Source organism: Poeciliopsis prolifica, unplaced genomic scaffold (assembly GCF_027474105.1).
Source record: "Poeciliopsis prolifica strain line A6 unplaced genomic scaffold, Auburn_PproV2 SCAFFOLD002, whole genome shotgun sequence".
In the NCBI taxonomy this organism is placed as follows: Eukaryota; Metazoa; Chordata; class Actinopteri; order Cyprinodontiformes; family Poeciliidae; genus Poeciliopsis; species Poeciliopsis prolifica.
The window spans coordinates 6634459-6660869 of NW_026562377.1; the positions used below are offsets into that span (position 1 = coordinate 6634459).

At 37.2% G+C, this 26411-nt stretch overlaps 2 protein-coding genes across 4 annotated transcripts in view; both read left to right on the plus strand.

The window, feature by feature from the left end:
- rabgap1l (RAB GTPase activating protein 1-like) overlaps positions 1-26411 on the plus strand; it is a 99343-nt gene that overhangs the window by 35685 nt on the left and 37247 nt on the right. The gene's annotated exons all lie outside the window — the stretch shown is intronic.
- On the plus strand, positions 5805-12543 carry gpr52 (G protein-coupled receptor 52). The gene has a single exon (XM_055056754.1). It carries the CDS (start codon positions 7356-7358, stop codon positions 8466-8468), a length of 1113 nt encoding a protein of 370 aa, XP_054912729.1. The 5' UTR covers positions 5805-7355; the 3' UTR covers positions 8469-12543.

The window sequence follows — 26411 nt, forward strand, 5'->3', positions numbered from 1 at the left end:
ACATGGAGTACAATGTACATAAGATGAGCTGCCATGGTAACTGCAAGGTTCTCCGGGCTTTTCTTGTCTTGACGTTGTCACCATGACAATTCTGTCTCTGCTTTCGCCTTTGTGTCAACTTTCTCCTTCACTTGATTAAGTACTTGATATTTGGATAATTGGAAACTGTGTAGGTGGTGAGCTGCTCACAAATCCCATGTATTCTGGAAACCACTGCAGACATTTGAGTGTGGGGTTTGAAAGTGGATGTTTTCTGACGGCATTACGTCGGTTCGCTTCGTTGCAGATAAACCCGCAAAATAAAATCCTGTTGCTTGGAATTGCTTCACCACACACTAACAACTATTACAAACATGTTTAGTCATTCCTTCATATTCATAAATATATGAACAAATTTTGACAAATGACTTAATTTAAACGGAATCAATAGAACAGGAGCTGCATTCTGACCATTGTGCTTGGAGTGTTCAAGCTTAGACGCCAAATAATTTTAAGTGTTTTTTTTCTGCTTTTGTTTTTATTTGAAATTGTCTGATTAATAAGTTACAGCAATTATCCAGCTGATGTACAATTTGCAGATGCAAAGAGAAACCAAATGCCGTCTCTCTCCCTTTGAATTTCATCCTGCAGTTTTTATCAAAATCATTGACCTTTCCATTGAGTGGTCTCCTCTGCGCATTCAAAGAAGACATATATGTCTGAAAATCTTTCAGAATTTAATCTAATTTAGAATATGATTATTCTTCAGCTAGAGATGTTTAGAAGAATCAACCCAATGTTTATTGGTTTCAAGGATTTAATAATATTCTACTTACTAATATCTCCTCTGATTAATAACACAAAAGTAACACAAGTAAGATAATACAAAAGCTAACAAAGATGAACAACCAATTAACTTGCACACCAAATGTCAACAAGAGTGCAATTTCAAGATAATACTAAGCTGATTAAAGATCTACCATTTATTAATAGACTACCAGCCTCTCAAAAGCCCAAATATAGATGTTAACATCATAATTTTGAGTTGCGTCTTTACTTTAATCTGGCAAAAAGTAACACATGAACAAGATTCTGATCAAGTCTTGAACTTTCAGCACTGAAAAAACATCTTGCAAAGCTTTTCACCTGAACTAGTCTAACCATACAACCATGCTTATCGCAACTTGTTTGCAAAATCCTTTTCAAGGATTTCCAGGTTTGGTTCGAGTCCCATTTCTGCCTCCAAAGGCTGTGAGTTTGGGGGAGGAAATGTTAGGAGAGACTGATGAACCAGTTCGAAGCAGCCTGGGTCCTGATCCAACAATGTTTTCTACACAAGTTCTTTATACTCAGAGCAACATTTTAATCACTGTAGCCAGTTTGTTGTCACATTAGTTTCTTTCTAAAGTGCGTAATCAGTCTATTCAGTAAATGAAACAAAAATATAATATTAAAATTTTAAATTACCAAAAAAAAATAACAGTTTCAAAAAGAAAAAAGACAAGTTTCTATAAAAAATTAAAACTGTTGTGACCACAACATGGTCGTGCTAAAACATTTAAAACATATTTTGTATTGATGAAAATTGAAGACCACCACAATATACAGATTATCTTGCAACAATGTAATCTGGCATACTTCTAAATTGCAGTAAAATTTCATCCGAGGTTATCAGTCATATTTTCTTTCTTTAGCATCCTCCAAAATCAATGTGGTACGGTAACTCCCCATGCAGATATTCACAAACATGCTGTTTGTACATTTATCTGCCCTTGTGGATTGCAGAAAAAGTTACTGCTCATTTATGGCGGTTAGAAACATGCAGGGTAAGCGATGTCTGAAGGTCCTCAGTGCTGCCGTTTTGACATTGACACTCTTTAGGCGAATCTATCGTTGGACTCTGCTCATGTTTATATATAAGCATTGTTACCCTAACATGGATGTCTTCAACAAATCTAAGTCGCTTTCTCAGCCATGAATGGGGAGAAAAATACAGTTTTAAATGTCCAAAGTCTTGTCAATCACATCTTCTTATATAAGTAAACACAACCTCCTCTATAGCTAATCCCCATGCTGGTATCTGAAGGGACCAGCTGCAAAGCAGCTCCACAGCTCAGCGACACTGTTTCCATTATAGCCTCTTTGCAAAATAAGTCTATTAACAGCACAACTGCTCTTCTAATTTCTGAATAACTCTTTACATGGCGTCCTCATTCACATATACTATCTGAAATGACTTAAAATGAGTTTTAAAGGCCAAGCAGCTAACTAATAAAAGTAAAACATTTAAATAAAATAGAAATACTTTATAAGCTTTGATAAAAATACATGTGATAACCTGGAAAGCAACAAAATTAATCAACTTAATTTTTTTTGTTTTATTCAGTGTCATTCCAGATTTACGCTGCTGTTAAAAAAAGTCTTGGTTGTCTTACAGATTTTTGCTACTTTTACATAAATAACCACATACAAAAGGGTTTAAATAACAGCTTCATTGTAGGGAAAAGTGTAAGATAGTGGTTGCCAACTGTGGTGGCAGGGATCAAGCACAATATAGGACAACTTTTTGTAGAATTACTTATATTCAAGCACATCAAAAGGAAAAGTAACTAGTAATAGGAGAGGCAAATACTTTTCATAGGTTTATTGAAACAAGTTGATAAAACAGCCTTACATGATATTTGTTATGACTGTAAATGTGCTGCAGTACAGTGATGAATTCATCCACTATGGGTAAATTAGCATAGCCTCTGAGCTCCTCTGACACGGTTATGACAGGTCCGATTAGGAAGATCCTGCCTCCAGCATCTTCTCTGGTCACAACATCTCTGTGTCTCAGTCTTATGCAGACTGTACTCTGACAGCTCTGGGAATATCGAGCTTTTTCATCCATAATGCAGTCCTATTGCCATAGACATTAATTAAGACATTTCACTAATTGTTGACTCAAACTACTGTCCTTAGTTTTTCTCATGATACAGCATTTTGTTATTTAATAATTTGTATAAACTTAATCAGTATTTATGAAACAGTTGCTGAAACACTTTGTGTACCGCAATATAATAAGGAATATAATATATTGGTTTTGAATATGCAGGAGCCTGAGGTTTACTGTTTGCAGCAAGAAGGATCGTTGGTCTTCGGTCAAGGGAAATGGACTCCCACTCCTCTAAAAACCAGCAACACAAAGCCACCTAAGATGATGCAATGCTTCAGCGAGCTTTTCATTGGTTGAAGGTTTCTGGACCCAATAGGTTACAAAATCAGCTTTTAATCAAAAAGACAAAAAAAGTCGTAATTACACAACTTCTGGAGAAACAGACTGCAAGAGAAGTGGAAGATGTAACATTTCGGTCCTCAAATTATAAATTTGTATTATTTTTGTTATAGCTTTATGTCATAAAAGCATCCTTGAAGTTATTTAGATAGATTTTTAACAGCAATAGAAAAAGTTCCTGATTAGGATCTGATTTAGAGGATGGATATGAAAATTATGAGAGTAATTTATTAATTGATGCATCAAAAACTCTCCCAAAGGAGAGCTAAGAGTAGTATAGTTCTGTATAAACGCATCCGTTCAGTCATTATGCATTAATTCTTTACTACATCAGTATTTCCCTTATCAATAAATGTTTTTCTGTCCATATAGAATTGAAAATTATTCTGTCAGCCTTACTTGGATGCAGATTTGGGAGATCATTAAAACAAATGTGGCCTAAAATTGTTCCTGACGGAACACCATTTCAATTTTACGATGACCAAATGTAACATTATCATTTACAACAGACCATTAAAGTTCCCTTAGTCATGATTCATAACATGAAACTAACTTCTCACTGCTAAGAGATTTTAAACCAAAGGACAAATATTTCCTGTGGTTTTCTGATGTGCTTTGAAGCCAAACACCCTTTAATTTAGATGTAAACTTCTCACTTATACAGAACTGTTCGGTTGAGACTGAAATCAGCAGGTGCCCTGGGATGGATGGGGTTGGGATGCTGAGATGCAGCGAAAGGTGAATCAGCTTCCACCTTTGTTTCCCAGTGGCCCTGCTGGCTTTGTTTTGGAGCGGAATGAATTATTAACGGTAGCCGTCTGGTCATGTTTTTCATCAGTGTCCACCACCAAAGGTAAAGATCACTGTGCTGAGAGATCCCCTTTGACTGGTTCTGTTCATAAAGAGTAGAACTGCTTACCTAAAAGTTCTGTGGTTTTTCACACAATCACCTTTTTATTTCTAGTTTTCCTCTCTTCCTTTGTTATCCTATAAAGTACGTTGTTGAATTTCACCAGAATTAACAGTTCATCTAATTACTGTCTTTCTTTGAAAGTACCTCACTGCTGTACTGTTTTCTAAAACATACTATTTGAACTAATGCTGTAGGTTACTTGTTTAATAAAGAAATGTTTTAAATAGATATCAAAAGAATATATTAGCATTTTTCCAATGATTGTGTTTATGCTAACTTGCCACTGACGTCTTATAGATGCAAGGAAAGGTAAACTCGAACTAAATCAGGGAACATGTTGTAGGGAGTTCAGCAAATTAAGTGATTTTGATCTGCTTTTTATTTATTTATTTCACCACTTGTAGCCTGGGTGATTGAGTGGGCAGCACAAGCACATCATTTTGGAGCACCACTCAGATTAATGTAATACTTGCATATTTTTGTAAGCTTCATTGCCTGGCCAGTATAAAAACGGTCAGGTAAACTACTGGAGTAGACAAGCCTGTTATTTTTATTGTTTATTATTTTAATGTTGGCTTTGTGGCTACAATTAGTATTTTAGCTAATTTTGATGAAAAGCTAAGCTTAACACACTGAATGAAATGTTAGTCAATATACTAGTGATACTTCACATGTTGTTGAGAGCATTTTAGCCAACATTACATTTTTAACTAACTTTGACCTAAAACCCAAATGAACAGACTAAATGTTGTAACTCAGCATGGACCTACGTTTTAATAGACCAACATTATTGTGTTAAAAAATATATATATTCGGTATGTTTCAGCTGGCTGTGTTCTGATTTATTAAAATGCACTTTCATTTTGTAATAATTAAAATGTAAATATTCCTGGTTGAGATTTGCTCTCCAGTCTGTAATGCCTTTTTTTTTTCCTCCATCTGGCATGCTGCTTAGCCAATTTGCTGTCACTTGATCCTTTTTATCATCTGTCGGCCAGAGGATGCTCCCAACCGGCCAAACTGCCTGGCAACTGTAACCAAGGGGCAGACATAACTGTGCTAAGGTTTGAGTTAAATGTAGTGTGAATGAAGTAACCTAAAGGATCTAGAGTCATGCTAGAGTCATGCTTGGTTAGATGACTCTAACCTAAATCTTGTGCATTAAATTGAGGATAGTTGAGGTTTGTCGTCTTTCGATATTTTTCACTACTTTATATTTTATGTTCCGTATATTAGAAAAAGTAAATAAAGATTGGAACCTGTTGGGGTGAAATGGAAAAGGGTGGAAAAAAAGGTGGAGTAAAAGGGAGGGAAAAGGGGAGTGGGTGTAAGTTAATAGAAAATCGACTGCAAGAGAGATAAGTGATATGTAAATAGGAAATGTCTCTAAATTTACCCCTGGGGAAAAAAGCCAGTCTGAGAGATGGGATAATGTTTCAGGGAGCCTCAGGTGCAGCCAGGAGGGTAGGAAAGAGAGCGATCAGGGAGGAAGAGGGAGGGTTTTGTTTGCGTGTGTGTGTGTGGAAAGAGAGAGAGAGCGAAACTTGAGTGTGCGGGCTAGAGAGATTGTGTAGGGAGGGAGGGAAGTGTAAGCCAGTCGCAGCATCTCTCCTCACTGCACCAGGGCTGAGGGACTCCTCGTCCCCTCTCTTCCCTCGCTGCAGTTTTAACTCATCTCCATCAATGCAGTCATCCTTTTTTGTTTTGCTTGTTGCTTTGGATATCTGCGTTGCTTTCTCATTCTCCCTATTCCAGGATCCAAGGATTTATTTGTTGAAAAAAATAATCCCAAAACATGGATTGCCTTGTTTGACTGAGGCAAAAGGGGCTTTTTTCAAAAGCCAACGCTAAAAACCGGGACTCCAACTGGGACTTTATTTTTGTTGGTTTGCTGCTACAGTGGATTCCCCACCTTTTGTTGAACTTCCAGGGTCTTGGTCAGAGTGAAAGACGTGGACTTAAAGACAAAGGCTTAGGATCCTGTACAGTTTTTGAGGAGTAGTTAGAAAAACCAAGGTTGCATCAAGCACTTGTGGAGAAGGTATTATCTCAGTAACAAGTTTATGGGATAATTGAAAGGTGCACTGATTGATTTTGAGACCCCTCTCTGCAAGTGTGGCCACAAGGATGTCTGAGGAGTGGAAGTGAGTGGATCTCTGAGTTTGTCAGCTGGCCTCTCCTTACTCCTAGAGTGTCCTTTCACCCATACCCAGGGGATTCTGACATTTAACCTGTCTACCAGATCCTGGATGTTTTTGCATTTTGTTTTGTTTGTGCAACTTGCAGTCCAGTAACTCTGAGAGGCAAGCTCGTACTTTTTGGATTTAAGCCTTTTCTGCGTGACGGAGACATTTTGGCACGCTTTGTTTGACCAAATTCTAGTAATGCCTTATAAACAGATTCTCCCCCCACTGCCGTATGCGCTGAAAGAGCTGTGACATTATCTGCTGTGGACATCCCGCTGTTATTGTAGCATGTGTCTGTGTTTTGATTCGGACAATAGCTAGACATACATGGGCTTCAGAGGCTGACAGAGAACCACCAAAATAGGGAAAGCCTCCTCTATTATTCACCGCAAATTGAAACTTTGAATTAAACTGAAGAGCCAGTCCTTATAAGGCTCTTTAAAATAATCTAAGCTTTTTTCTTTTTGGAAGAAAAAGGAAGCATGCTCTCAGTTTTGTCCCGTAACCTTGCGCGGTTTCCTTCTTCAAGTCTTCTGTGCTCTCTGCCCCTGTGGTGACTACTTAAAATCCCCAGCCTCCTGGTGGCAACTCTCATTAAAATCATGCGATGAGGCCAGAGATCGGGGCTCCAAACCAGCAGGGAACCTCGCCTCTGGGATCGATGCTGGTAGCGGGACTAATGCTACTTCACTTTTGGTTGAATCCTTTTTCCTATTCCACAGACTGCCATCACCAGCCATGCTCAATTTGAAAGAAGAGAGAAACAAGTTGCCATTCTGTTTCAGAGACCATACTGATTTTCCTCCAGTCACCATTCACTTGATTGAGACCCAGCAATGTGAGGGTATGCTGAGCAAAAGCACAGGTGTGCTTGAGAGAATAATACGCTTTTTGAACTGAGGGGTGGTGAAAAACCAGAGGGACACAGGCAGATCTCCAGTTTCAAGTCAGTCTGCTTATGGGTGGCATACAACAAATCTGACTCACCTACACCGAGAAAATGAACCACTCTGAACTGACAACACATTCTACGCTCACTGCCAACAGCAGCGATGGAGACATCTTTTTTGGCTCCAACCACTCCTGTCCTTTGGGATGGGGGTTGAAGGAAGGCGTGGAGGCCTGCATATTGGAGACTGTTGTCATCGTGCTTTTGACGGTTCTCATTATCGTCGGGAACCTGACGGTGATCTTCGTGTTTCACTGTGCCCCTCTGCTGCATCACTACACCACAAGCTACTTCATCCAGACCATGGCCTACGCTGACCTGCTGGTTGGTCTCAGTTGCCTTGTGCCCACCTTGTCTCTGCTACACTACCCAGCTGATGTCCAGGAACCAATTACTTGCCAGGTTTTCAGCTACGTCATCTCTGTTCTGAAGAGCGTCTCAATGGCCTGTTTGGCCTGCATCAGTGTGGATCGTTACCTAGCCATAACTAAACCACTATCATACAACCAACTGGTGACGCCATGTCGACTACGAGGCTGCATCGCCATCATTTGGGTTTACTCCAGTCTGGTTTTCTTGCCCTCCTTCTTTGGTTGGGGTAAGCCAGGATATCACGGGGATATATTTGAATGGTGTGCTCACTCTTGGCCCACCTCGGCCATTTTCACTGGCTTCGTAGTGTGCTTTCTTTACGCACCCGCCGCACTTGTCGTCTGTTTTACCTATTACCATATCTTTCGCATTTGCCAACAACACAACAGGGAGATCAGTGAACGACGGGCCCGGTTCCCCAGCCAGGAAATGGAACCCGGGGAGGGGAATGGCGGTGGGCATCACGGAGGGCACGGACCAGATCGACGCTACGCCATGGTGCTGTTCCGCATCACAAGTGTTTTCTATATGCTTTGGCTTCCTTACATAATCTACTTTCTTCTAGAGAGTTCCCACGTGTTAGATATCCCTGCCCTGTCATTCATCACCACCTGGCTAGCCATTAGCAACAGCTTCTGCAACTGTGTCATCTACAGTCTGTCGAACAGTGTGTTTCGCTTGGGCATGCGCAGACTGTCACAGACTATGTGCTCTTTCAGCCACTGTGGTGCAGACGAAAGGGATTTTGGGGAGCCCAAGCCGAGAAAAAGAGCAAACTCATGCTCCATCTGAGTGATTGCTTTGTTAACGGGGTTAAAATTCTCCTTAAAAAGTTCATTTTCAGTGGAAAATCTGGAAACGCCTTTCTGTTTTGTCAAACAATAATCTTGGCTCGCTCAAAATAAAATGGTGACTGGGGTTTTCAAGGAGACAGATACAGTGTCTAGACTGAGAATATTAATGAGAGGTGGGCTTTCTGTGATGGATTTTATTATACCGCACCACAGAGGCTTACTCAGGCCTTTACATTATGCCAGGCCGAGAACATCCCCAAAAATGAACAATTAAACATCCCATGTCTAATTTTACATTAGTGCTTGCCAAACTTTTATTTATACTTGTCACTTAATCCATGATCATGTTTATTTAAATAAAGTTTAAGGTTCCTCATTAACATCAGACATACTTACAGACACAAACAGTGACCATGAAAACAGCAGCTGAAACATATTAAAGTACATAATCATAACTGTTTTATTTATTCATTTATTTATTTATTGAGGAAAATATCATTTTTCTAGTTATTTAGTTTGTTTTCCTTTGTCCACTGATCTGACTGTTGACATCAGCGCCTTAACAAAGTTATCAATGCATTTGATTTATTTATTTTGTTTATTTTTAATCTGATTATTAGCTAGAAATGGAAAAAAGCTTTTTTCCCCCCAAATGTAAGGACAGTCGACCAGATGTATGTTGTGTTTTTTTGTGTGTTTTTTTAGAGTGATGTGTTGAAGATGGTAGTGGAATTTATTTCGGAGCAGCCAAGTGTGGGGTTTTAGATTAATGTAATCTGATGTAATTTGAAACTTATGTAAGGATAAATCTCATCTGAAATTATATGCCCATTTGTGTAAATGTTCAAGGCTGCAGGAACACGGTCGTGTGTTGTAGACCTGAGCATTGAACAGTACTCTATTATTCTTTTTGTTTTGTTTTGGGGGGTTTTTCTTATTGTTTTACACTGTCTTCTTAATAGTGCTCTTAATCATTGAAAGATGACACAAAGGTTGGTGGAGATGAAAATGAGATAAAACTCGCATCCACGTAATAAAATTAAAGCGTTTTACAATTTTCAATCTGATACTGATAGTTTGCAAAGAAAAAAAATTAAAACTGTAGTTCTTTGCTTTAATTTTAGTTACTTTTTCTATTTTGCCAAAGCCTGGCTGAAAACTATTTCAGCCTCTTAAGTTTATAGACGTAGCATCACAAAATATGAAAAAAGGTTCGAGTGTAAATTATGGGAGGAACCAACACAAAGCTGTGGAAAATGGAGGAACATAAACATGAAACATGGTTTCCATTGTTGCATTCATTTTTATTCAGACTTCCTGAGTTGCCATTTTATAGAGCAACAATTCACTGTAATTAGAGCTGCAAATTTTTTAGAGTTCGTCTAAAAAATTACCAGTGGAGACTCAAGTTCTTCTCCTTTGTCTTTGCAAAATAGCTCAAACTTAGTGAGGTTGGTTCGAGAGTATCTCTGGACATAAATATTCAAGTCTGGTCAGTGTCTCTTCGCTGATTTCAGGTCAGTTCTTGCTGGTCCATTACATACAAAAAGGTTTTGAAAGCTCCTCATTGCAGGTCTGGATGTAACTTAAGTTAACTGACCTTCTCTTAAATCTTTTCCTGCCTGAACTTTATTATATTTATTTGGCTCCATTCATCGAGTCATAAATTGCAAAAAGCTGTCCCTGCTAAAGACATTCATCCCCACAGCATAATGCCACTCCAACAATATGTCATTGTTGATACGTTGTGCAGTCCAAGTTCATCCTTAGTCTCTTCTGACTGTTCTTCCTCATGCCGTTTGCTCTACATGACTGATTGCAAACTTTAAGCAGAATATCTTATGGTGTTTCTTTAATTTCTTATTTCCCATTGTCCATCATGGCCAGATTCTCCACAGATGTCCAACTTGAGCTTGTGGCATTAAACCTCTGAATTTATTTGTATTTATACTCCTACATACTAATTAGGTGCCTTCTCATCCAGTTTGATTAAATCTGTAAGTATTCTGCTTATAAAATGAAAGATAATGTATGCATCATCTTTTATTGATTCTACAACCATTACCTTGTGCTGGTGTATCCCCTAAAAAATACATCGATGGATTTAGGTGTAACATGTTAAAATAGGTAAATGTTCATGGGTATGGAAGATTTTGTAAGGGACAGGATGCAAGCTTCAAATAAAATGAAAAGCAGCATTCAGTTTTCATTCTCATCTGTTGGTTAAGAGCAAAAATATTCCAGTTTCAGCCCTGATCGGCCACTTCCTGATAAAAAATAATTAATGTTTCCAATAGAGCTTCTCTCTATTGAAGTACCATACTCTCACATTAATGTTTGAGCCTTAATATTTTAGGTACTTTTTGGGATTATTTTAGTGTTTAATAAGAAAAGCAACAGAGGACATGTGTCCCTTTAGGGTTGTGTTTTTCCCATTTGCTATTCTTTGCAGCTTGCACTGTGTTTTTCTTGTTTTAAAGATGCTTTCTAACATCGTTGTATGTTAAAAAGAAGATTACATTCATACTTCTTAGGAGTCAGTGTGACTTGGTTTTTAAGACAGGATTTGGTAAATCGTAATGTGGCTGGAAACGTTTGTTTCTTGTAGCTTAATGATCTACCGCCTTCATCTCTGTTTAAAATAATGAAAGGCGAATTCCTGTGAAGCTACAAATTGTTTTTCATTCAGCTTTAATGCACTACACGTTGTTCTGCTTATGTGCCTAAAAATGGTTGTTTTATAGGAAATGGATGTTTAGAAATGATGAACATGAAATGCTGCATTTTTAAAACCACCCTGAACATATTCAACGACCATTGGACTTTCTTTGCCATGACTTTGTGATAACTACAGTGACAACCACTGAAAATATGAGTTGCTTTTCATCTTTGATTTCTCTCTGTCTCATCTGTGGTAGATTTCCCCTTTGTAGCTAAACTGCCTGGTCTATATAAAAATAACAAAGGGAAGGACCAACAAATACTAGCCTCATAATACGCATTTGACTTTATTGGGATGCGTTTTTGGTGTTGCTTTTTAGGTGAAAATTAGGTCAGGAAGAGCAAATGTGCTGATCAGTTCTGTAAAAACTTAATGTGGTAAAAACTCATAGACAGAAAAAGAAAAGTTTCTTTTAAAGTAAACTCATACAGTTCATTTGTTAACAAAATTGACCTTGTTTACTGAAATTGCAGATTATTCTTCATCTGGTATGATTTGTTTTGTTACAGGGAATGTCAAAAATTTCAAAAGATATCCAAAAAGACAAAAAAACAATAAGTTAATGTTTCTGTACGGCACTGAACAAACCACAGTGGTAGCAAGTCAAAAACTGTAACATGTTGTAAACAAATCCTCTTGATTTCATGTGCATTGATAGTAACATTTGCACACGACTATAAATTAGAGGGTGATAGATATTTATTAATAAAGTGGTTTATAAATATTTACACAGTATAATGTATATGGGAATACTATATGTAAAGTGTGTGTAACTTGTTTTTACTCTGCTGTGATCCTCACTTTTCATAGAGAGATAAAGCAAGGTATTTGTGCATCTATTTGTGTTAAAACAACCTCTATAGGCTGCTGCTGTTTTGAGTAGAAGGTGAGTTTGTTAAATTACACAATATATATTTTTTTATTTTGAAACTGTGTCAAAAAGACTATGGTTTTGCTGTTACTGCTGAACCAAATAAAAGTAAAAAAAAAATAGTTGACGTACACTCTCCATGTTGTTGACGTTATTTGTTCTCTTATTTTCAAAAGGAGCAGTTATTGATATCTTTCTCCAAACATCTAAGAACAAGAATAATGTGTTTCTTGTTTTAAATCCAATAATAGATAAACATTTTATTGATTTAGTGACAACCTCTCTTTATGTGATTATTTGGAGTATTCTGCAGAACTGTTTGGACTGAGCAAGTCATTCTCCACACCTCAGCTCCACAGGCTTTGCATTTTACCTACTGAGAGGAAACTGAGGGGATTAACCCCCCAAGAAACAAGCAGCAAATGCCAGAAGCCCTGGTGAAAGCCTGCATATTATTGTGATTGCAGCGGCTCGTCCAGAAAGTAAAGACATTTCAACTGCATATTAATTGTTGATTATTGAATTAAAGTAAAATTCAGTCTATCAGTTGATATTTAATTGTTTTATTTCAAACTTTTTTTTTTATTTCTGAATAATTGTCAGCAGTTCTTCAAATGAGTGAGTAGTTGTGGAGAATTGCAATCTGCATGCAGCTCTTGCCTATGGAGAAGTATTAAATGTGTCATATATCGTATGCATAGAATTTCTGTCCTGGATATCTAGTTCTTAGTAACATGTTGCAAGAAAATGCAACTTGAGATTTAAAATTTCACCTTATTTCCAAATGAATGTTGAGTTTATGTTGCAATGTAGCGTCATCTTGGACATGTATTTCATCCTCCAAACCATCATATCTTCTGTTGATATTTACTTTGTATGAGTTTGCTTTGTTCCTGGTTGTAGATTTGCCTTTGAAATCCTTCAGATGAGCTCCTAAACCTCCAGAATGTAACTGTCTCAGGATTTTGTGAAGAAAGCTTTAAGGGGAGATGGTAAATTGTTCAAAGTAAAGAACTGAAACATCTTGGAAAGGATTTCTTTGAAGTTAGAGAGGAGAGAAAGAGTGGCACAGGTTGGATAGAGATTTGAGAGAATTGGAGCAAAATCAAGAGCTTTATTGTAGAAATAGTTAAAGAAAAAGAAAGCAAGACATCCTGGTAATGATGCTACAAAATGAAGAAATTAATTTCTAATTTCTTTTCCCATTCTTAGAATGTCACAGCATTTCAAGTGGATGGGTTTTTACATAAAAGGACTTTTCTCTTTCACTAAATTTTGACCAATAAAACGCCTTTGGTATAAATTAGGTTATATTCACAGAGCAGATCTTGATTCTCAATTCTGATTTTGATTTTTATTTTATTTTATTTTTGCTGAATGATTCTCCTGAATGATGTGACCGCAGTGAGACTTCTGTGGTTTACGTCCCCAAAGCAACAAACTTACAGAAGAACGCAGACGTAACACAGCAGCGCTCCGTTTACAGAAGTAACAACGAATGCAGTCGTCTACGAATTGATTCTAAAGTTTATTCAGCTCTGGGAGTCAACAGTATCATTGCAAGATCATAACATAAATGGAACTTAAAAAAAGGAAACACAACTGATATTAACTGCCTTTTGTGGAGCATTGACTGCACTTTCAGTAGGGCATGCGTTGCACTGCTGATGATCTTCAGTGACAAATATATTTTACATAAGTTCATAATCATAATTTATTGCCATTGTTTTACTCCAAATTTACCACATCTGCCTTTTTCTGGTGCAAAGTTGTTGTGCATGTGTCACATCGATGACATGAAAGTCGGAGAAAATGTGACATGACGTTCAGAATGCAGACACAAAGTCTTCTTGTCCAACATCAATGTCTGATCTCACAAATGTGCTTCTTGAGAAATAGTAAAAAAAAAAAAAAAAAACTCTTTTCCAGTTCCTGATAGAAAGTAGAAATTGTGACAAAATGACAGGACATTAATCATATCAAGTACAGTGAGAAAATGGTTAAGCCCAAGATTATTCATACCTTGCCGCGTTAGCTTTAAAGTAACCTTTTAATTTTATCAGCATGCTTCTTCTGACTGGAAGTAATATTAATGCTTTGAAGTGACCCAGACAGAGTCCTGCCTTGGTTCTGACTGAGAATCTGTTTCTCCATCCATCCACATTCTTACAGATGTGACTTGACTATCAGGATTCAGCCTGGATGCTCGTTATCATTGTTAATATTAATGTTACTATAGTTTTTTTCAATTGTAAAGAACAATTTCATTTCCAGCTCTTCATAATTCATTCCCTTCAGTCTTAAAGTCAGATATTGGGCACAAGTCAAATGTTAACCCACAGAGATATTAAGACATTTTGAGAATCATGTCAAAAGTTACTTTTTACTGCTCTGCAAAACTACTGTATATAAAACAGATTCTCACCAATAAGCCATTTCTCTGTGTTCAGAGATAAATCTGCGTTTTTATTTTTGTTTGTTTTTATTTTATTTTTTTCCAACAGACAGCTTTGCAGTCACAGTTACCATTCAGCCAACTCAAAATGAGCAGCTCCCAGTCCAAGCCAACTCAGTATTCACAGCCAAGACTATATTAGGAATTCCCTTTCATTTTCACAAATGGCCTGCAATCGACTATGTTTTTCTTTCCCCTTCCATCCTGCCACTTCCCTCCTTCCGTCCCGATTGAGAAAGGACCACCTGACCCTCTGTCGAGGTGGGGGAATCATAATTGGAGAGGAAGCCAGATCCTGTCTCGGATTGCTGATGGCGGAGCCTCGAGGCAGTCACCAAAAGCCTTTGATGGTGTAACGAGGACACACTCATACACCCACTCTTCGACTCACTCATGCATCTTGCATGACTCTTTGAGTATGTGGGCTGCACACTGTGGTTTGATAGCTGACAGGTGTGTCCTTTACAGTCTTTAATAGCTCCAAACAACTTTTATAATAGAAGCTATTAACACTCGATAAGAATTTACTGCTTTTTATTCCACTGGGGGCAATAATTTGTGAACTAAATATCAAATCATCCACTGGCTTGTAAAATGTTTTCTTCAACCTAATCATAGTTCTCAATCATAGACTTTGTAAAATTATTTATTTTAAACTATTTGTGTTAAAGTTTTATGTAGGGGAGCATTCTTATACAAAAGGATTCAAACGGGTTACATAGCTTTTATATTGATAATTTTTCTGAGTTTTCTTTTTTGTTTAAAGTAAATGCCCCACATGCTAATGTGGCAAAGGCTGCTGTCCTCAGATTTCACTTAAATACAAGTGGAGGAAACAAAAAGACAGGTGGCGTCAAGTCAGTGTGCGTCCAGATTGAAATCAGTTTTCTGCTAGAGTATGTAACATTTTGACCTGCTCACCCACAGAGAAGTAGAGCCAAAAAGAGCCGGCATTTTCAAAAATAAGTCGAGAATGACCACATTTTATCAGCATTTTTTTTTCCTGCTAAAACTAACAATAGAAGCTAAGCTTATATAGTGAGTCAGAGGAAGAGATGAAATAAAGGAGAGAAAATTGTGATGAGACATTGTGATTCTGAGAGCCGTGTTTCCACATTGATCTGTTCGGCCTGGAGCAGTTTGATAGATAGCTTGTCTCTAATGGCTCCATGGGTGCAAAGCGCTCAGTGGTCAAAGTTAAACAAGTTTCAACTTCGACCTGAGCACAGCACCAGCTCCAACTCACTGTAGGAGCTGTGCTCCACTTGCTCTTTGCTCAGCAGAGCTAGAACCATTGTTGCACAGCGTACAACTGAATGGGCCTTCAGCATGGAAGCTGCTTTTAAAGAGGTTAGTTGCATCTGACTGTGTCAGTGAGTTTTGGCAGACGGAGCTGCTGTTGGAGCAGAAAGTGACTCCTTCCAGCCGAGAGAGACGGAGGAGTTGGAATCCGCTGAGCAGAAATGGAGGCTGGTTCCATGAAAGTTAAACGGCAGAAACCTTTCTGCTGGAAGTACGGAAACTGAGAGGTGTGCAGATCATCCTTGTGAAAAATCTGGATTTCTATGGATCTTTTCAATAGTCACCTTGCCTAAATTATCTTTTGGCAATAAATATGAGTGTTTTTATTTTTTATTTTTTTTGCCAGAATTACTTTTGACAAAAAACATAACTTAGGCCATTATTCACAGAGCCACCTTGTTGGATATGGAGGATTTTGTTTTTCTTTTGCGTTCTCTCACAATAATGTACCGATCTGTTCATGCGGTATAATTGAATACTGTAAGCCTTTTTTACTTTGACCATCACACTTTCTGCTATAATATGAAGTTCTCGTTGAGTTTTTTCAAGTATGTCAATATCTGGTTATGAAACATCCAAAGTTTTATATCTTTTTCTTTAGGATAGAAATGCACCAGAAACCTAAGATATGAACAAAAACATTTCCTCTTAGTGTTGTCAATCATGCTTGTATCCTCCCTTTTCCCTTCTGTCTGCTACTCTACAGCTTGTTCACCACAATGAAGCTTCTCCACTGTTAGAACATTTAGCAGAGTGTTCACGAGATTGATTGACAGCACTAAAACTTTCCTTCTGGCTCTGATTGGTAATTTTTGTTATTTCAGAAGGCAATAGTAGCACTGAGGCGATCAATCTTTTCACACATTATCTGTCTCATATTCTCACAAAATGGTGACAATTTGAACAAATATGTAAAAACCATATTTTTGTAAAAGTTACAAAATATTCTGCAGCTTTGAGTGAATTCATATCAATTTGATTATTAATTAAACAAATTTGTTTTGTCGGTTGCTTGATCAATGGAAAGGATCAGGACTGGTTTTTGGTAACTCACATGAGAGAAATTGATTTAATGACTTTATTATCTCTTAAGCATAACTTACTGTTTCTCCGCCATTAAGAATGAAATGACAGAATGCTACACATTCACCACTGATTGACTGGTTTAAGTGAATCAAAGTAACACCAAATGACAAATTAAGGCATATATAAGTACCGGTAATATGGGTTTTAATTGTGTATTCAAATTTATAACTTGGTGTTTATTCCCACTTGATCATGAAAGCAGAATTTGATGCTTGGCAGACAGCGTGCAGTGTAGTTAGGAGTCTCAGTAGAGCGCGACAGGGGACTTGACATTATCTTAACAGGAGTCTCTTTTATTTTGTAAATGCCACTTTGCCCCTAATTGCCCTGGTGATTGAACAGATATTGGTTCATTCTCCATTTTTAAACAGAAGCTCATCAAGGAGCAACAAGAACATTTAACTCCTCAAATATTGTATTTTGAAGTGGATTGAACAGGAGAAAAAATATCAGAAATGTTATTATTCAGTGTCCACCAGCTGCTTTCAAGTCAGTACCTTTATTTCACCTTTCGGACTAAATATTGCCTTCGGTGGACGGATGTTCCATCAGAGACCACTTACCTAAAGTAAGAGCTTTCTCTTCCATCTCTTCTAAGTGCTTGACTTTGCCCTGGTTTCAAGTTATGCTCGACGTCGAGTTCCTATTAAATCAACATTACGTTGCTGTTTTCACCCCAGCTGAACATTAACACGCACAAGGTTAATGTGTTGAGCACATTAACCTTGTGTTCAACAATTCAACTCTATGAAATTTCACCTGGTTAACCACATAATTCCCCTTTGCTTTGAAATTTACTTTGAAATGGTCCATATTAGTCATAATTAACCTTTCAGATGGCTTCTAACCTAAAACCTACAAATAATTAAAGGAAATATTTGGTTAAGAGCAAATAAACTTATCACCAAAAATTAAAGAAGTTGGTGTTTTGGTTCATTTTTATTTGATGATAATAATACTTCTGTTGGAAATAAAGCATATACTGTTGGAAAGTCTGATTCTATCCATATTTGTAAATAAAATGCAATAAATAAACAGATGACATATTACAATTCTGTGATACATTAGAACTCTCATGTTCTAATGTTGAGTGCTAAATGTTTCTAACTACAGAATAGAGAAGGGCTTAGATGTTTTTTCAAAAATTTTTGATATGAAAAGGTAAAAAACATCTTATTTCAACTCTCCTTTTAGTATTCAATTCTAACATTTCTAGCGGAAACCCCTTAAAGCATGTTGCCCACTTTTAAAATCCCCCATCTGTATATTCATTTTAGCTCATCCTCTAACCAGAAACACATTTGAGGGCTTTACGTCCCTCCAATTTGAAACTACCTGGAAGGGCATGCGAATATCACAATGATTAAATGGTATCGGACTCAGAACACTAAGATGCTCTTTGCACCAGTGAAACTGAACCAGAGAGCTAATGTCTTCTTGCAAAGTACATCTTTATTGCAGAGTGAGCGCTCTTTGAATAGCTGATGCTTGGTTTCACATTCATTGTCAGAGCTTTAATCTGGTTTAAGTGAAGGAAAGGTTAATGCCACCATGTCAGTTTTCTGCTAAAGGGTGTTGGCTGGGAATCCATAAATATTACAGACCCTCATAAATATAATAATACAACAGGAAGCAGATTTTCCCTGCATTAAAGGCTATATGGCTACAATGTTAAGAAAATTAAGAAACCATGTTTTTAGCTGGATAAAATATATAAAAACTGTATTCTAACTAATATAATTTCCAACTCAAATATTGCAGTTTGTGCTTCGCTTTAAGATTTTACTCCAATTAAATTTTTTGGGTATAATAAACATGAAAAGTCTCTGAAATATTTTGCTCAATCTCCAACTACATCATAGTGAAAATTAAACCACAATAAAAACAATAATGTGCTTAAAAAGAAAATTATTCCCACTTTATTCATTTTTAGCGCATAAACCTTTCACATTTTCTGAGACATTATTAAAAGAAATACTCCAAATCAACTGCACATCCTTATCTAAAATACTGAAATAATTCCTGTTGGATCATATTTTTGTATGAATATATTCCAGTAAAAGAAAAACAAAAACATGTATTTAAGACAGTATTTTCAAACCTTTTTTTCTTTCTTTTTTTGCTGTCTTTTGTTTCTGATACTTGCCATGTTTTAAGAATTAGTTTGGATGATTAAAAAAAAAAAGAAGTATTGCAACTCTAAAAAAAAACTTAAGTAAAACATATTTTAAGGACTTGTTTGTTTAGGTTAAACTCTGCCAATTATCTTCTCTGATAACCATTGTTACTTTATCCCACCAAAAGAGTGCAGGATGCATTTGAACCCCTACTCAGGAGAAATAAGTAATTGTTTATTTTATTAGGATTAATTTGTAGCAACGTTTTTTCCTACAGAGGAAAAGATTGGATAATAGACAGTCAAGGACAAATTTGTTTTTTATTGTTTTCTTCACTGCAGCTTCACTTCCCTTCACTGGGAAGTGAAGCTTTGCCAGCAGATGCAGAAGCACCTTATCTAATTCCCTCTCAGGGCTTTTTGGATGAATTAAATACCAGAAGACAGTCAAATTACCCCCATGGCTCCTCAGCATTTCTCATTCCTCCTCTCACCTGCCCTCTCGCTGTCCTTCTATCCCGAAGCACACATGCACTCTGAGCCCGTCTCTGTGAGACACAAATCCAGCAAAGATACTACAGTAACTTACTTTGAGCTGCTGTGATGTAACTTGTTCTTCCTCTGCAGTGTTTCACTCTCTTTGCCATCAGAAGTGAGAAAGAAGTAACAGGAGACTAAAGAAAAAAGCAAAACAGTGGTCTGGTATATAAAGAGCTGTGTGACTTTCTGCTTCCTGAGGAGCAGTTGGAACCAGAAGTTTACATACTCTGGACAAAGAGAGACATCAAGTCAGGCTGAGGCAGCAGCGCAGTAGAAGTAAGAAATACTTCTACTGCGACTGGGAGTTAGCAGTCGCTTAAACCTCATGTTTATGACCATTTTTGCAGAAAATCTGCATTAAACTCACAGTTAATGCAAGGATCTGTTTATTTTTGCATGATTTTGGAAATAAAAAAAACTGAATGGGCTGATTGATGCAGTTTGGCATCTGGAGTCTAAGGGCCAGATAAAAAGCTTTTTATCTGGCCCCCTGAGCTTGAGCTTGACACATGTCCTCTGTAGGATTATGATCCTACAGAGGACCACTTAAAGATACTTTGTTGTATTTAAGCCACTTTGAAACCACTTTAGCTGTATACTGAGCATTATTTTAAATTTAGAAGACAAATCATCACCCAAGTTTTAACTTCCTGTCTTAAGATGTTGCTTCTATATTTCTGCATAATGGTGCTTTCTCATGATGGCATCTAATTTATGAAGTGTACAAATTCCTTCTGGAGCAAAACAGCTCCACAGCATGACACTGCCATCCCCGTACTTCATAGTCAGGGTGGTACAAGCATTCCCATTTTTCCTCCAAATGAAACAATTATCATTATGGCCTTAAAATACATCCACAGATGAGCCTCCAATTAATTCAGACGTGTCATTTAACTTATCAGACGTCTCCAAAACTATCACCTCATCATCTGGGGTTTACCTTAGTGTTTAAAGAGATAGTAATAACTCTCCATGTAAACTTCTGATCTTGAAAACTTTAATGAATTAATTTCTTATAGCTGATATTCGTTCTTTAATTATTATTTCATTTAGCAAATAGGAATCATTTTTGAGATGTTTGGTCTAATTTATATTCAGACAGACAAAAAAAACTGTTTCATTTGGTGTATGTAAACTTCTGGTTTGAATTATATATGAGAAGAAAGTCTGCAGCCTGGAGCCGATGTGTGCTTTCTGCATGTTGTTTCAGAAAAAGTGTTGTATTTCAGACAAACAATAAAAAGATTCAAACAATTGCAGGCACCATAATTCCCACAGTTAAAGAAAAACAGGATTTTGTAGTGTTCTCTGCAGACGATGTTTCTGACCCTCCACTTCACTTTTCTCATACCCTGAGCCCCTTTGCCATCACATAACAGGGATATAACTCCTATCCTCCAGTAAAAAGCACAACACAGAGAATATGTCAGCTACCTGCAGGGCGGCTGCACTTTATCCACTGACCTCTCTTTGTGCATGAGTCTCTGTTTGTGTGAGACGAGGCCATCTCTTCTATTTTCTGCACTAAATTTTGTCTCACTAAAAGCAGAGGAAAGGGACAGAATGTTCTAAAATGTCTAATACCCCACTCTTTGCATTTTGGTTGTTACTTTTAATTTTAGCATCCCGCTGAGTCACATCCTGCTGTTCTGCTCAAATAATTGTACCCCTTAAAATTGATCACACTTTGTTGTTTTAATCACAAACTTTGGTGGGATTTTATGTAACAGAAAACACAAAGTAGGGCATACTTATTAAGTGAAAGAGAAAGATGTGAATTTTCTATAATTTCACTTGTAAGTAAAAATCTGAAAAGTATGACATTATCTGCGTTTAGCCTCCTGGAATCAGTATTTTATAGAACGACATCTCACTGTAAATACATCCTGAAGAGTTTGGTGAATAATTATAAATAAAAGTGTAAATAACACAAAATAGTGCCCAAGTCATACGAAGAAAAACGGCTGCTTAAATATGGTGGAGTAACCTAAGTACAACGTGGAGGTACATCATAAAAAGGGAACAAAGAATATAAAAAAAAAAACATATAAAATAAATAAAACAAAAATTACTTTTACTTTGCACTTACAACTAAATAATTATGGTCAATTTTAACAAATGAGAATTTGTTCTCAATCACCTTTCTTGGTAAAATGCAGGCAAAATATAGCAAATAAAAATTTTAATTGTCCCAGTAAGTATTGCAATGAACAGTAAGATTATTTTAGACCAGATAATAAATTGATAATGGCATAATAATAAGTTTGTGGTTGTAACATTTCAAAAAGGGGGCATAAAAATGTGTTTGTGTCATATTTTATCTGTTTAAATGGAAATGTGAATCTCTTCGATAAGTGAGCTCTTAGTGTTTATCTTGGGTTTATCTAATCTTGGGAAAGTTTAGCAATAATATTTGAATCATAACTTCCTAAGTATCATATCAAAGTCCTTTAATTCACTGTTGTCATGTTTTCTCTTTATTGCTTGTCGCTGAATTCACTGCAAGCAAAATGAGAAATTTGCCCTTTAAATTTCCGTCTGAGTATTGTGTCTGCAATCCCAACCTGCCTTTTTGAAATGCAAAAGCAACAAGACAATTAAAATGCCACTGCAGCGATACCAAGACAGACGAATGTGCAATCTGCCAGCTGTTTCCACACCAGCACCACCCACTGCTAACCCTCCAGGGAACCCGAAAGAAACTTCCTCGCCTGTGACCAAGGACAGAGGTCTCTGGGGGAGCCAGTTTTTAATTATCATGCTGTGTCCTCTGAATATCACACCAATACATTATCTCACTGCAACCCACAGAAATGAGCAGCAGCGAGGTGGTTTTATTGGAGCCAGGTGTGTCTGCAAAGAGATGGTGTCATTATAGCATCCATGTCCTTTAATGCGTCAACATTATATCATTTTTATTCAACGTGCTTTCAGTATTCCTTCCAAAAGGCCTTAAAGCCTGATTTCTTTTTAGACACTTTATATATCTCTTCTTCTTTCTCATTTCTGAGAGTAGCAGGAAAATATTCTGATCACACACTAAGTTTATCCTCTCTCTATTTAAGGATTTTTTTTCTCTGATAAAAGTTTATCAATTAATTTAGTTAGTTATTTTGCACGGTCGATCATACCAGAATGTATGATGTGGTTGCAATCAGACTTCTGTGCGTCTGGTTTATGACACAAAGTGATGCGCAGAAGGATGGAGATCTAACGCAGCAACAGAAGATGTACAGAAGTAACATAACAGATTTGTTGCCATCTCCACTCCCTACTTAACGTTTATGGGACTCGCTGCTACATGAAGGCCTGATTATCATTGGCAACACGTTCCCTGCTCAACTTGTCTTTGCTTTTCTGTATGCAGTTTATACTTTTGTACAATATCTTTGAAAAGCTTTAAAAAATTTAATTCATGTGTGTTTGAGGAAATGAGAAAATAAGAACATTCATTAATTTAATTAAATACAGAACATTTGTATGAATTAGTATCAGGGCGTTAAAGGGAGGACAATACAGTTAAAAAAAAAACACTAAAGTTCTTCTGCATATAAAGCATTTGTTTGTTGTCTCCAGTGTTTCCTCTGCATGGTGAAACTCTGTAGATCCTAAATTTGCTCTTAAATGAAATGCTGTCAGAGATGGAGTTGCAGCTTAGGACACATCAGCAGTTTTTATTTTTAAACCCATGTGCTAAGTAGGTAACCTGTTGGCAAGATCTTAGTAATGGACTGTCTGCCCAACAAGCCCCCAGGCTACAATTGGAGAAAACCTCTTGTTCCTCTCTGTGTACATAACTCACCGGCCTCTTTTATCTCTCTTTCTCAGCTTCTCTTTCAGTGTCTCTCTCTTCCTCTGTTTATCTGCCTTCATTTGCCTCTCTTCATTCATGGCTTTTACCTTCAATCAGTCACTTTAAAAGCCATCAAGGGACACATTTGGCAGGTACACACAGTATTTTAAAATGCAGACTCACAAATTGACTGTGTGATTAATTCAGGCTGATGGTTGAAAATGCTGATGTGAACACCCTGCCTTTCCTTTTCTCATTCCTTTATATTACCAGTATCATCCTTGAGTATTTGCTCATTTTTGTGAGGTTGAAAAGGTAATTTTTATGTGCATGTCGGACTGTCATAAGAGATAATTATTTTTTGTTTTTGCATTCAGGTGTGAGCAATAGTTAAGTTAATGCTTGTTTTTCTGCTGCCTCACATAAAGAATGGCTGCCATGTATGTTTTTGTGGCAGACTATGCTGGACATCCTCATGTATGTGTGCAGGCATTGATAATACTCTCACTGCTTTTCAAGTTAAAATGAGTTACTGAGTAACAATATCCTGAGGAGTTTGGTCGTCCAGGACTATAATTACAGCACCTTCTACCCTACAAGCTTAATAAATAATTATTCCTGTTCCAGTTAACAAATCTTTAATATATTTTAGTGCTAAGACATTTAGTGATTTTAAAGTGTATTGTTTTTAAAACTGAGGTGATGTGCTTCCTGGTTTTAGTCAGAATGCCAGCAGCAGCGTTCTGGATCAGCTGGAGCTGTCTGATCGATTTGTTTTTTGTATTTTTTTTTTTTTAGGCAGACCTGCTGCAGATACTGTTGCAGTGATCAGTGTGACTAAAGATAAACGGATGAGTCCTTTAATCCTGGAAATGTACTCGGATGATAGAATACTGTCTTTATGCGTTTCTGAATGGTTAGGTTCATCATCTTACCCAGATTTTGAACCTGATCAATAATTTCCAGCTGTAATAACTGATCGTTCCTCTTTTGTCAGGAAAACATATTCAAATTCAAAAGTTCAATCATAAGTGTACTTTAAAGATCTTCGGTTTTTAAAATATTAAATTAACTATTTAGCAAATGTTCTTCTTAGATGACCAACAATGATCCTTCTGTGTATTTGAGATAATTACAGTGTAAATTTCAGTAGCTGCTCACTCTGTTGTCCACACTTTGAGGCTTTTGGAGGATCACTTATAGTTAAGAATAGCCTCGTCTTTTATTCCAGCATGGCGCTTCCTCTCCTCTCTAATCAGATCTACAGAACGGCTGTCCTGCTGTTACTCTTGTCTAGGAGCAAACAATTGTTAACAGCCTCCCGGATCTCTCTGTCAGCCTTTTGTTTATTTTATTTCTGTCAGATCAGGTTAGATATTTCACTGAAAGAGCCTCTGGTTGATGGTGACACTGATGGTGTTGATGCTCAGTAACACAGCTATCAGTTTGCTTTTTATAAAACATGAGCTGAAAGTATCAGACCCTGTACCTTCTGTGATTACTCCAAGGGCTCAACAATCATTTCAAGTGAATATTCTTTCTTGTGTTTGAAAGTAGTTCCTTTGTCGTATTTTATCTTTCTCCAGTTCCTTGTTTAAAACTTAACAGAAACGGAGTGTAGGGCATGACGTGGAAATAAACAAACTGCTTCACTATTTCAACTCCCAGTTTGTTAGAAATCTGCTTAAAGGAGATTTCTTATGCAAAATTAACATTTTACATGTTTTTATACTTCTCTGGAGCTTTTCTTTCTTTTTTTTTTAAAATGCCATCTGGTTTTTGGTGTTTGGAAAATGAGCTGATGCAAAAACCTCTGGAGTGTAACACCACAAATCAGCAGGCACTTCCACCTCGCCTAGCAACACAACCTGAGTCAGCACGTTTGGTCGGCTGGTTTTACCGCTGTATGCGACGTACAATGGCTGCTGGAAAAGACGAGAGTTTGTGTGTTGACTTACCATCCATAAACCACTTTCTCCATTCTTCTTGGTTGTGCAGGAGGCTCTACTTCTGCTTTTCAAAGCTGCACAGTTGTATAATTGAGCATCTGTTTGCAGCTGTTTTCACATGCAAGTGTACATGTTGGGCTTGAGGGCGTGGCCAGCAGCAGATTAATTGAATTTAAAGTGACAGGAGACTCTGAAGTAGCTCATTCTGAAAGGAACTCAAAGCAGCAGAACTTAGCAGGCTAAAATCTCATTATCTAAAAATGATTTGTGCAAAAGATGTGAGGGACTGTTTTGTATAGACCTATGGAAACCTGTTCAAGGAAGCATAGCAAGTAGGTCACCTCTGAAGTAGAACTATAGATTTTTGAATCAAATTAAACATGTTCATTTTGATTCATTGAGGTGCACCTGTGCATTTGCAATATTACTTATGAACCTTTAATATAGTTTTAGTGACCCATTTAAACCTATTGGCATGTTATTAAATTGTAGTGAATAATGTGACCTTAGCATTTCCCAGCCTGGTCACTCAGCTGCTTGTTAAGTTTATTGGTCTGGATGGACGGTCGAGGTTTGATGGCCATTAATGTAGCACTGGGAGGAACAAGTAGCTCTGTCCTCATTAACTTAACTAATATATTCTACTTTTCAGTGCCAGGAAAAGTGGCCCAAAACCATGGAGCCTATTTTGGGATGTGCTAACGCTGTTAGGTTATATGATGCAAAAACTAGAATTGATTAATTCTGTTTTGTTATTTACCGTGGTGGAGCTAAGCTGTGGCAGTGTAATGCAGTGATGCAACTAATGAGGCAGCGGTTTCCTTAGGACACCTTGGGGCTGAAGCACACCAACACCTCAGACAGCGTGCGCCGAAAGCAGACGCCTCACTTCAGCAGCCGCTCGCTCGTTCCCGATGTACTGCAGCAGGACAATTAGTGACTCTTGTCTTTTCTGTCATCAGATCCCCTGACTGAATATTAAAACCGTTTTTGTTTTACAATGAATGACAAAAAGAACAATGTATAAGCTGGAGAAAAAAGACCTGAATGTTGAGACAGAAATATGTTGTGGTTTGATGTTTACTCCATGAGTAAGTCATGGATATT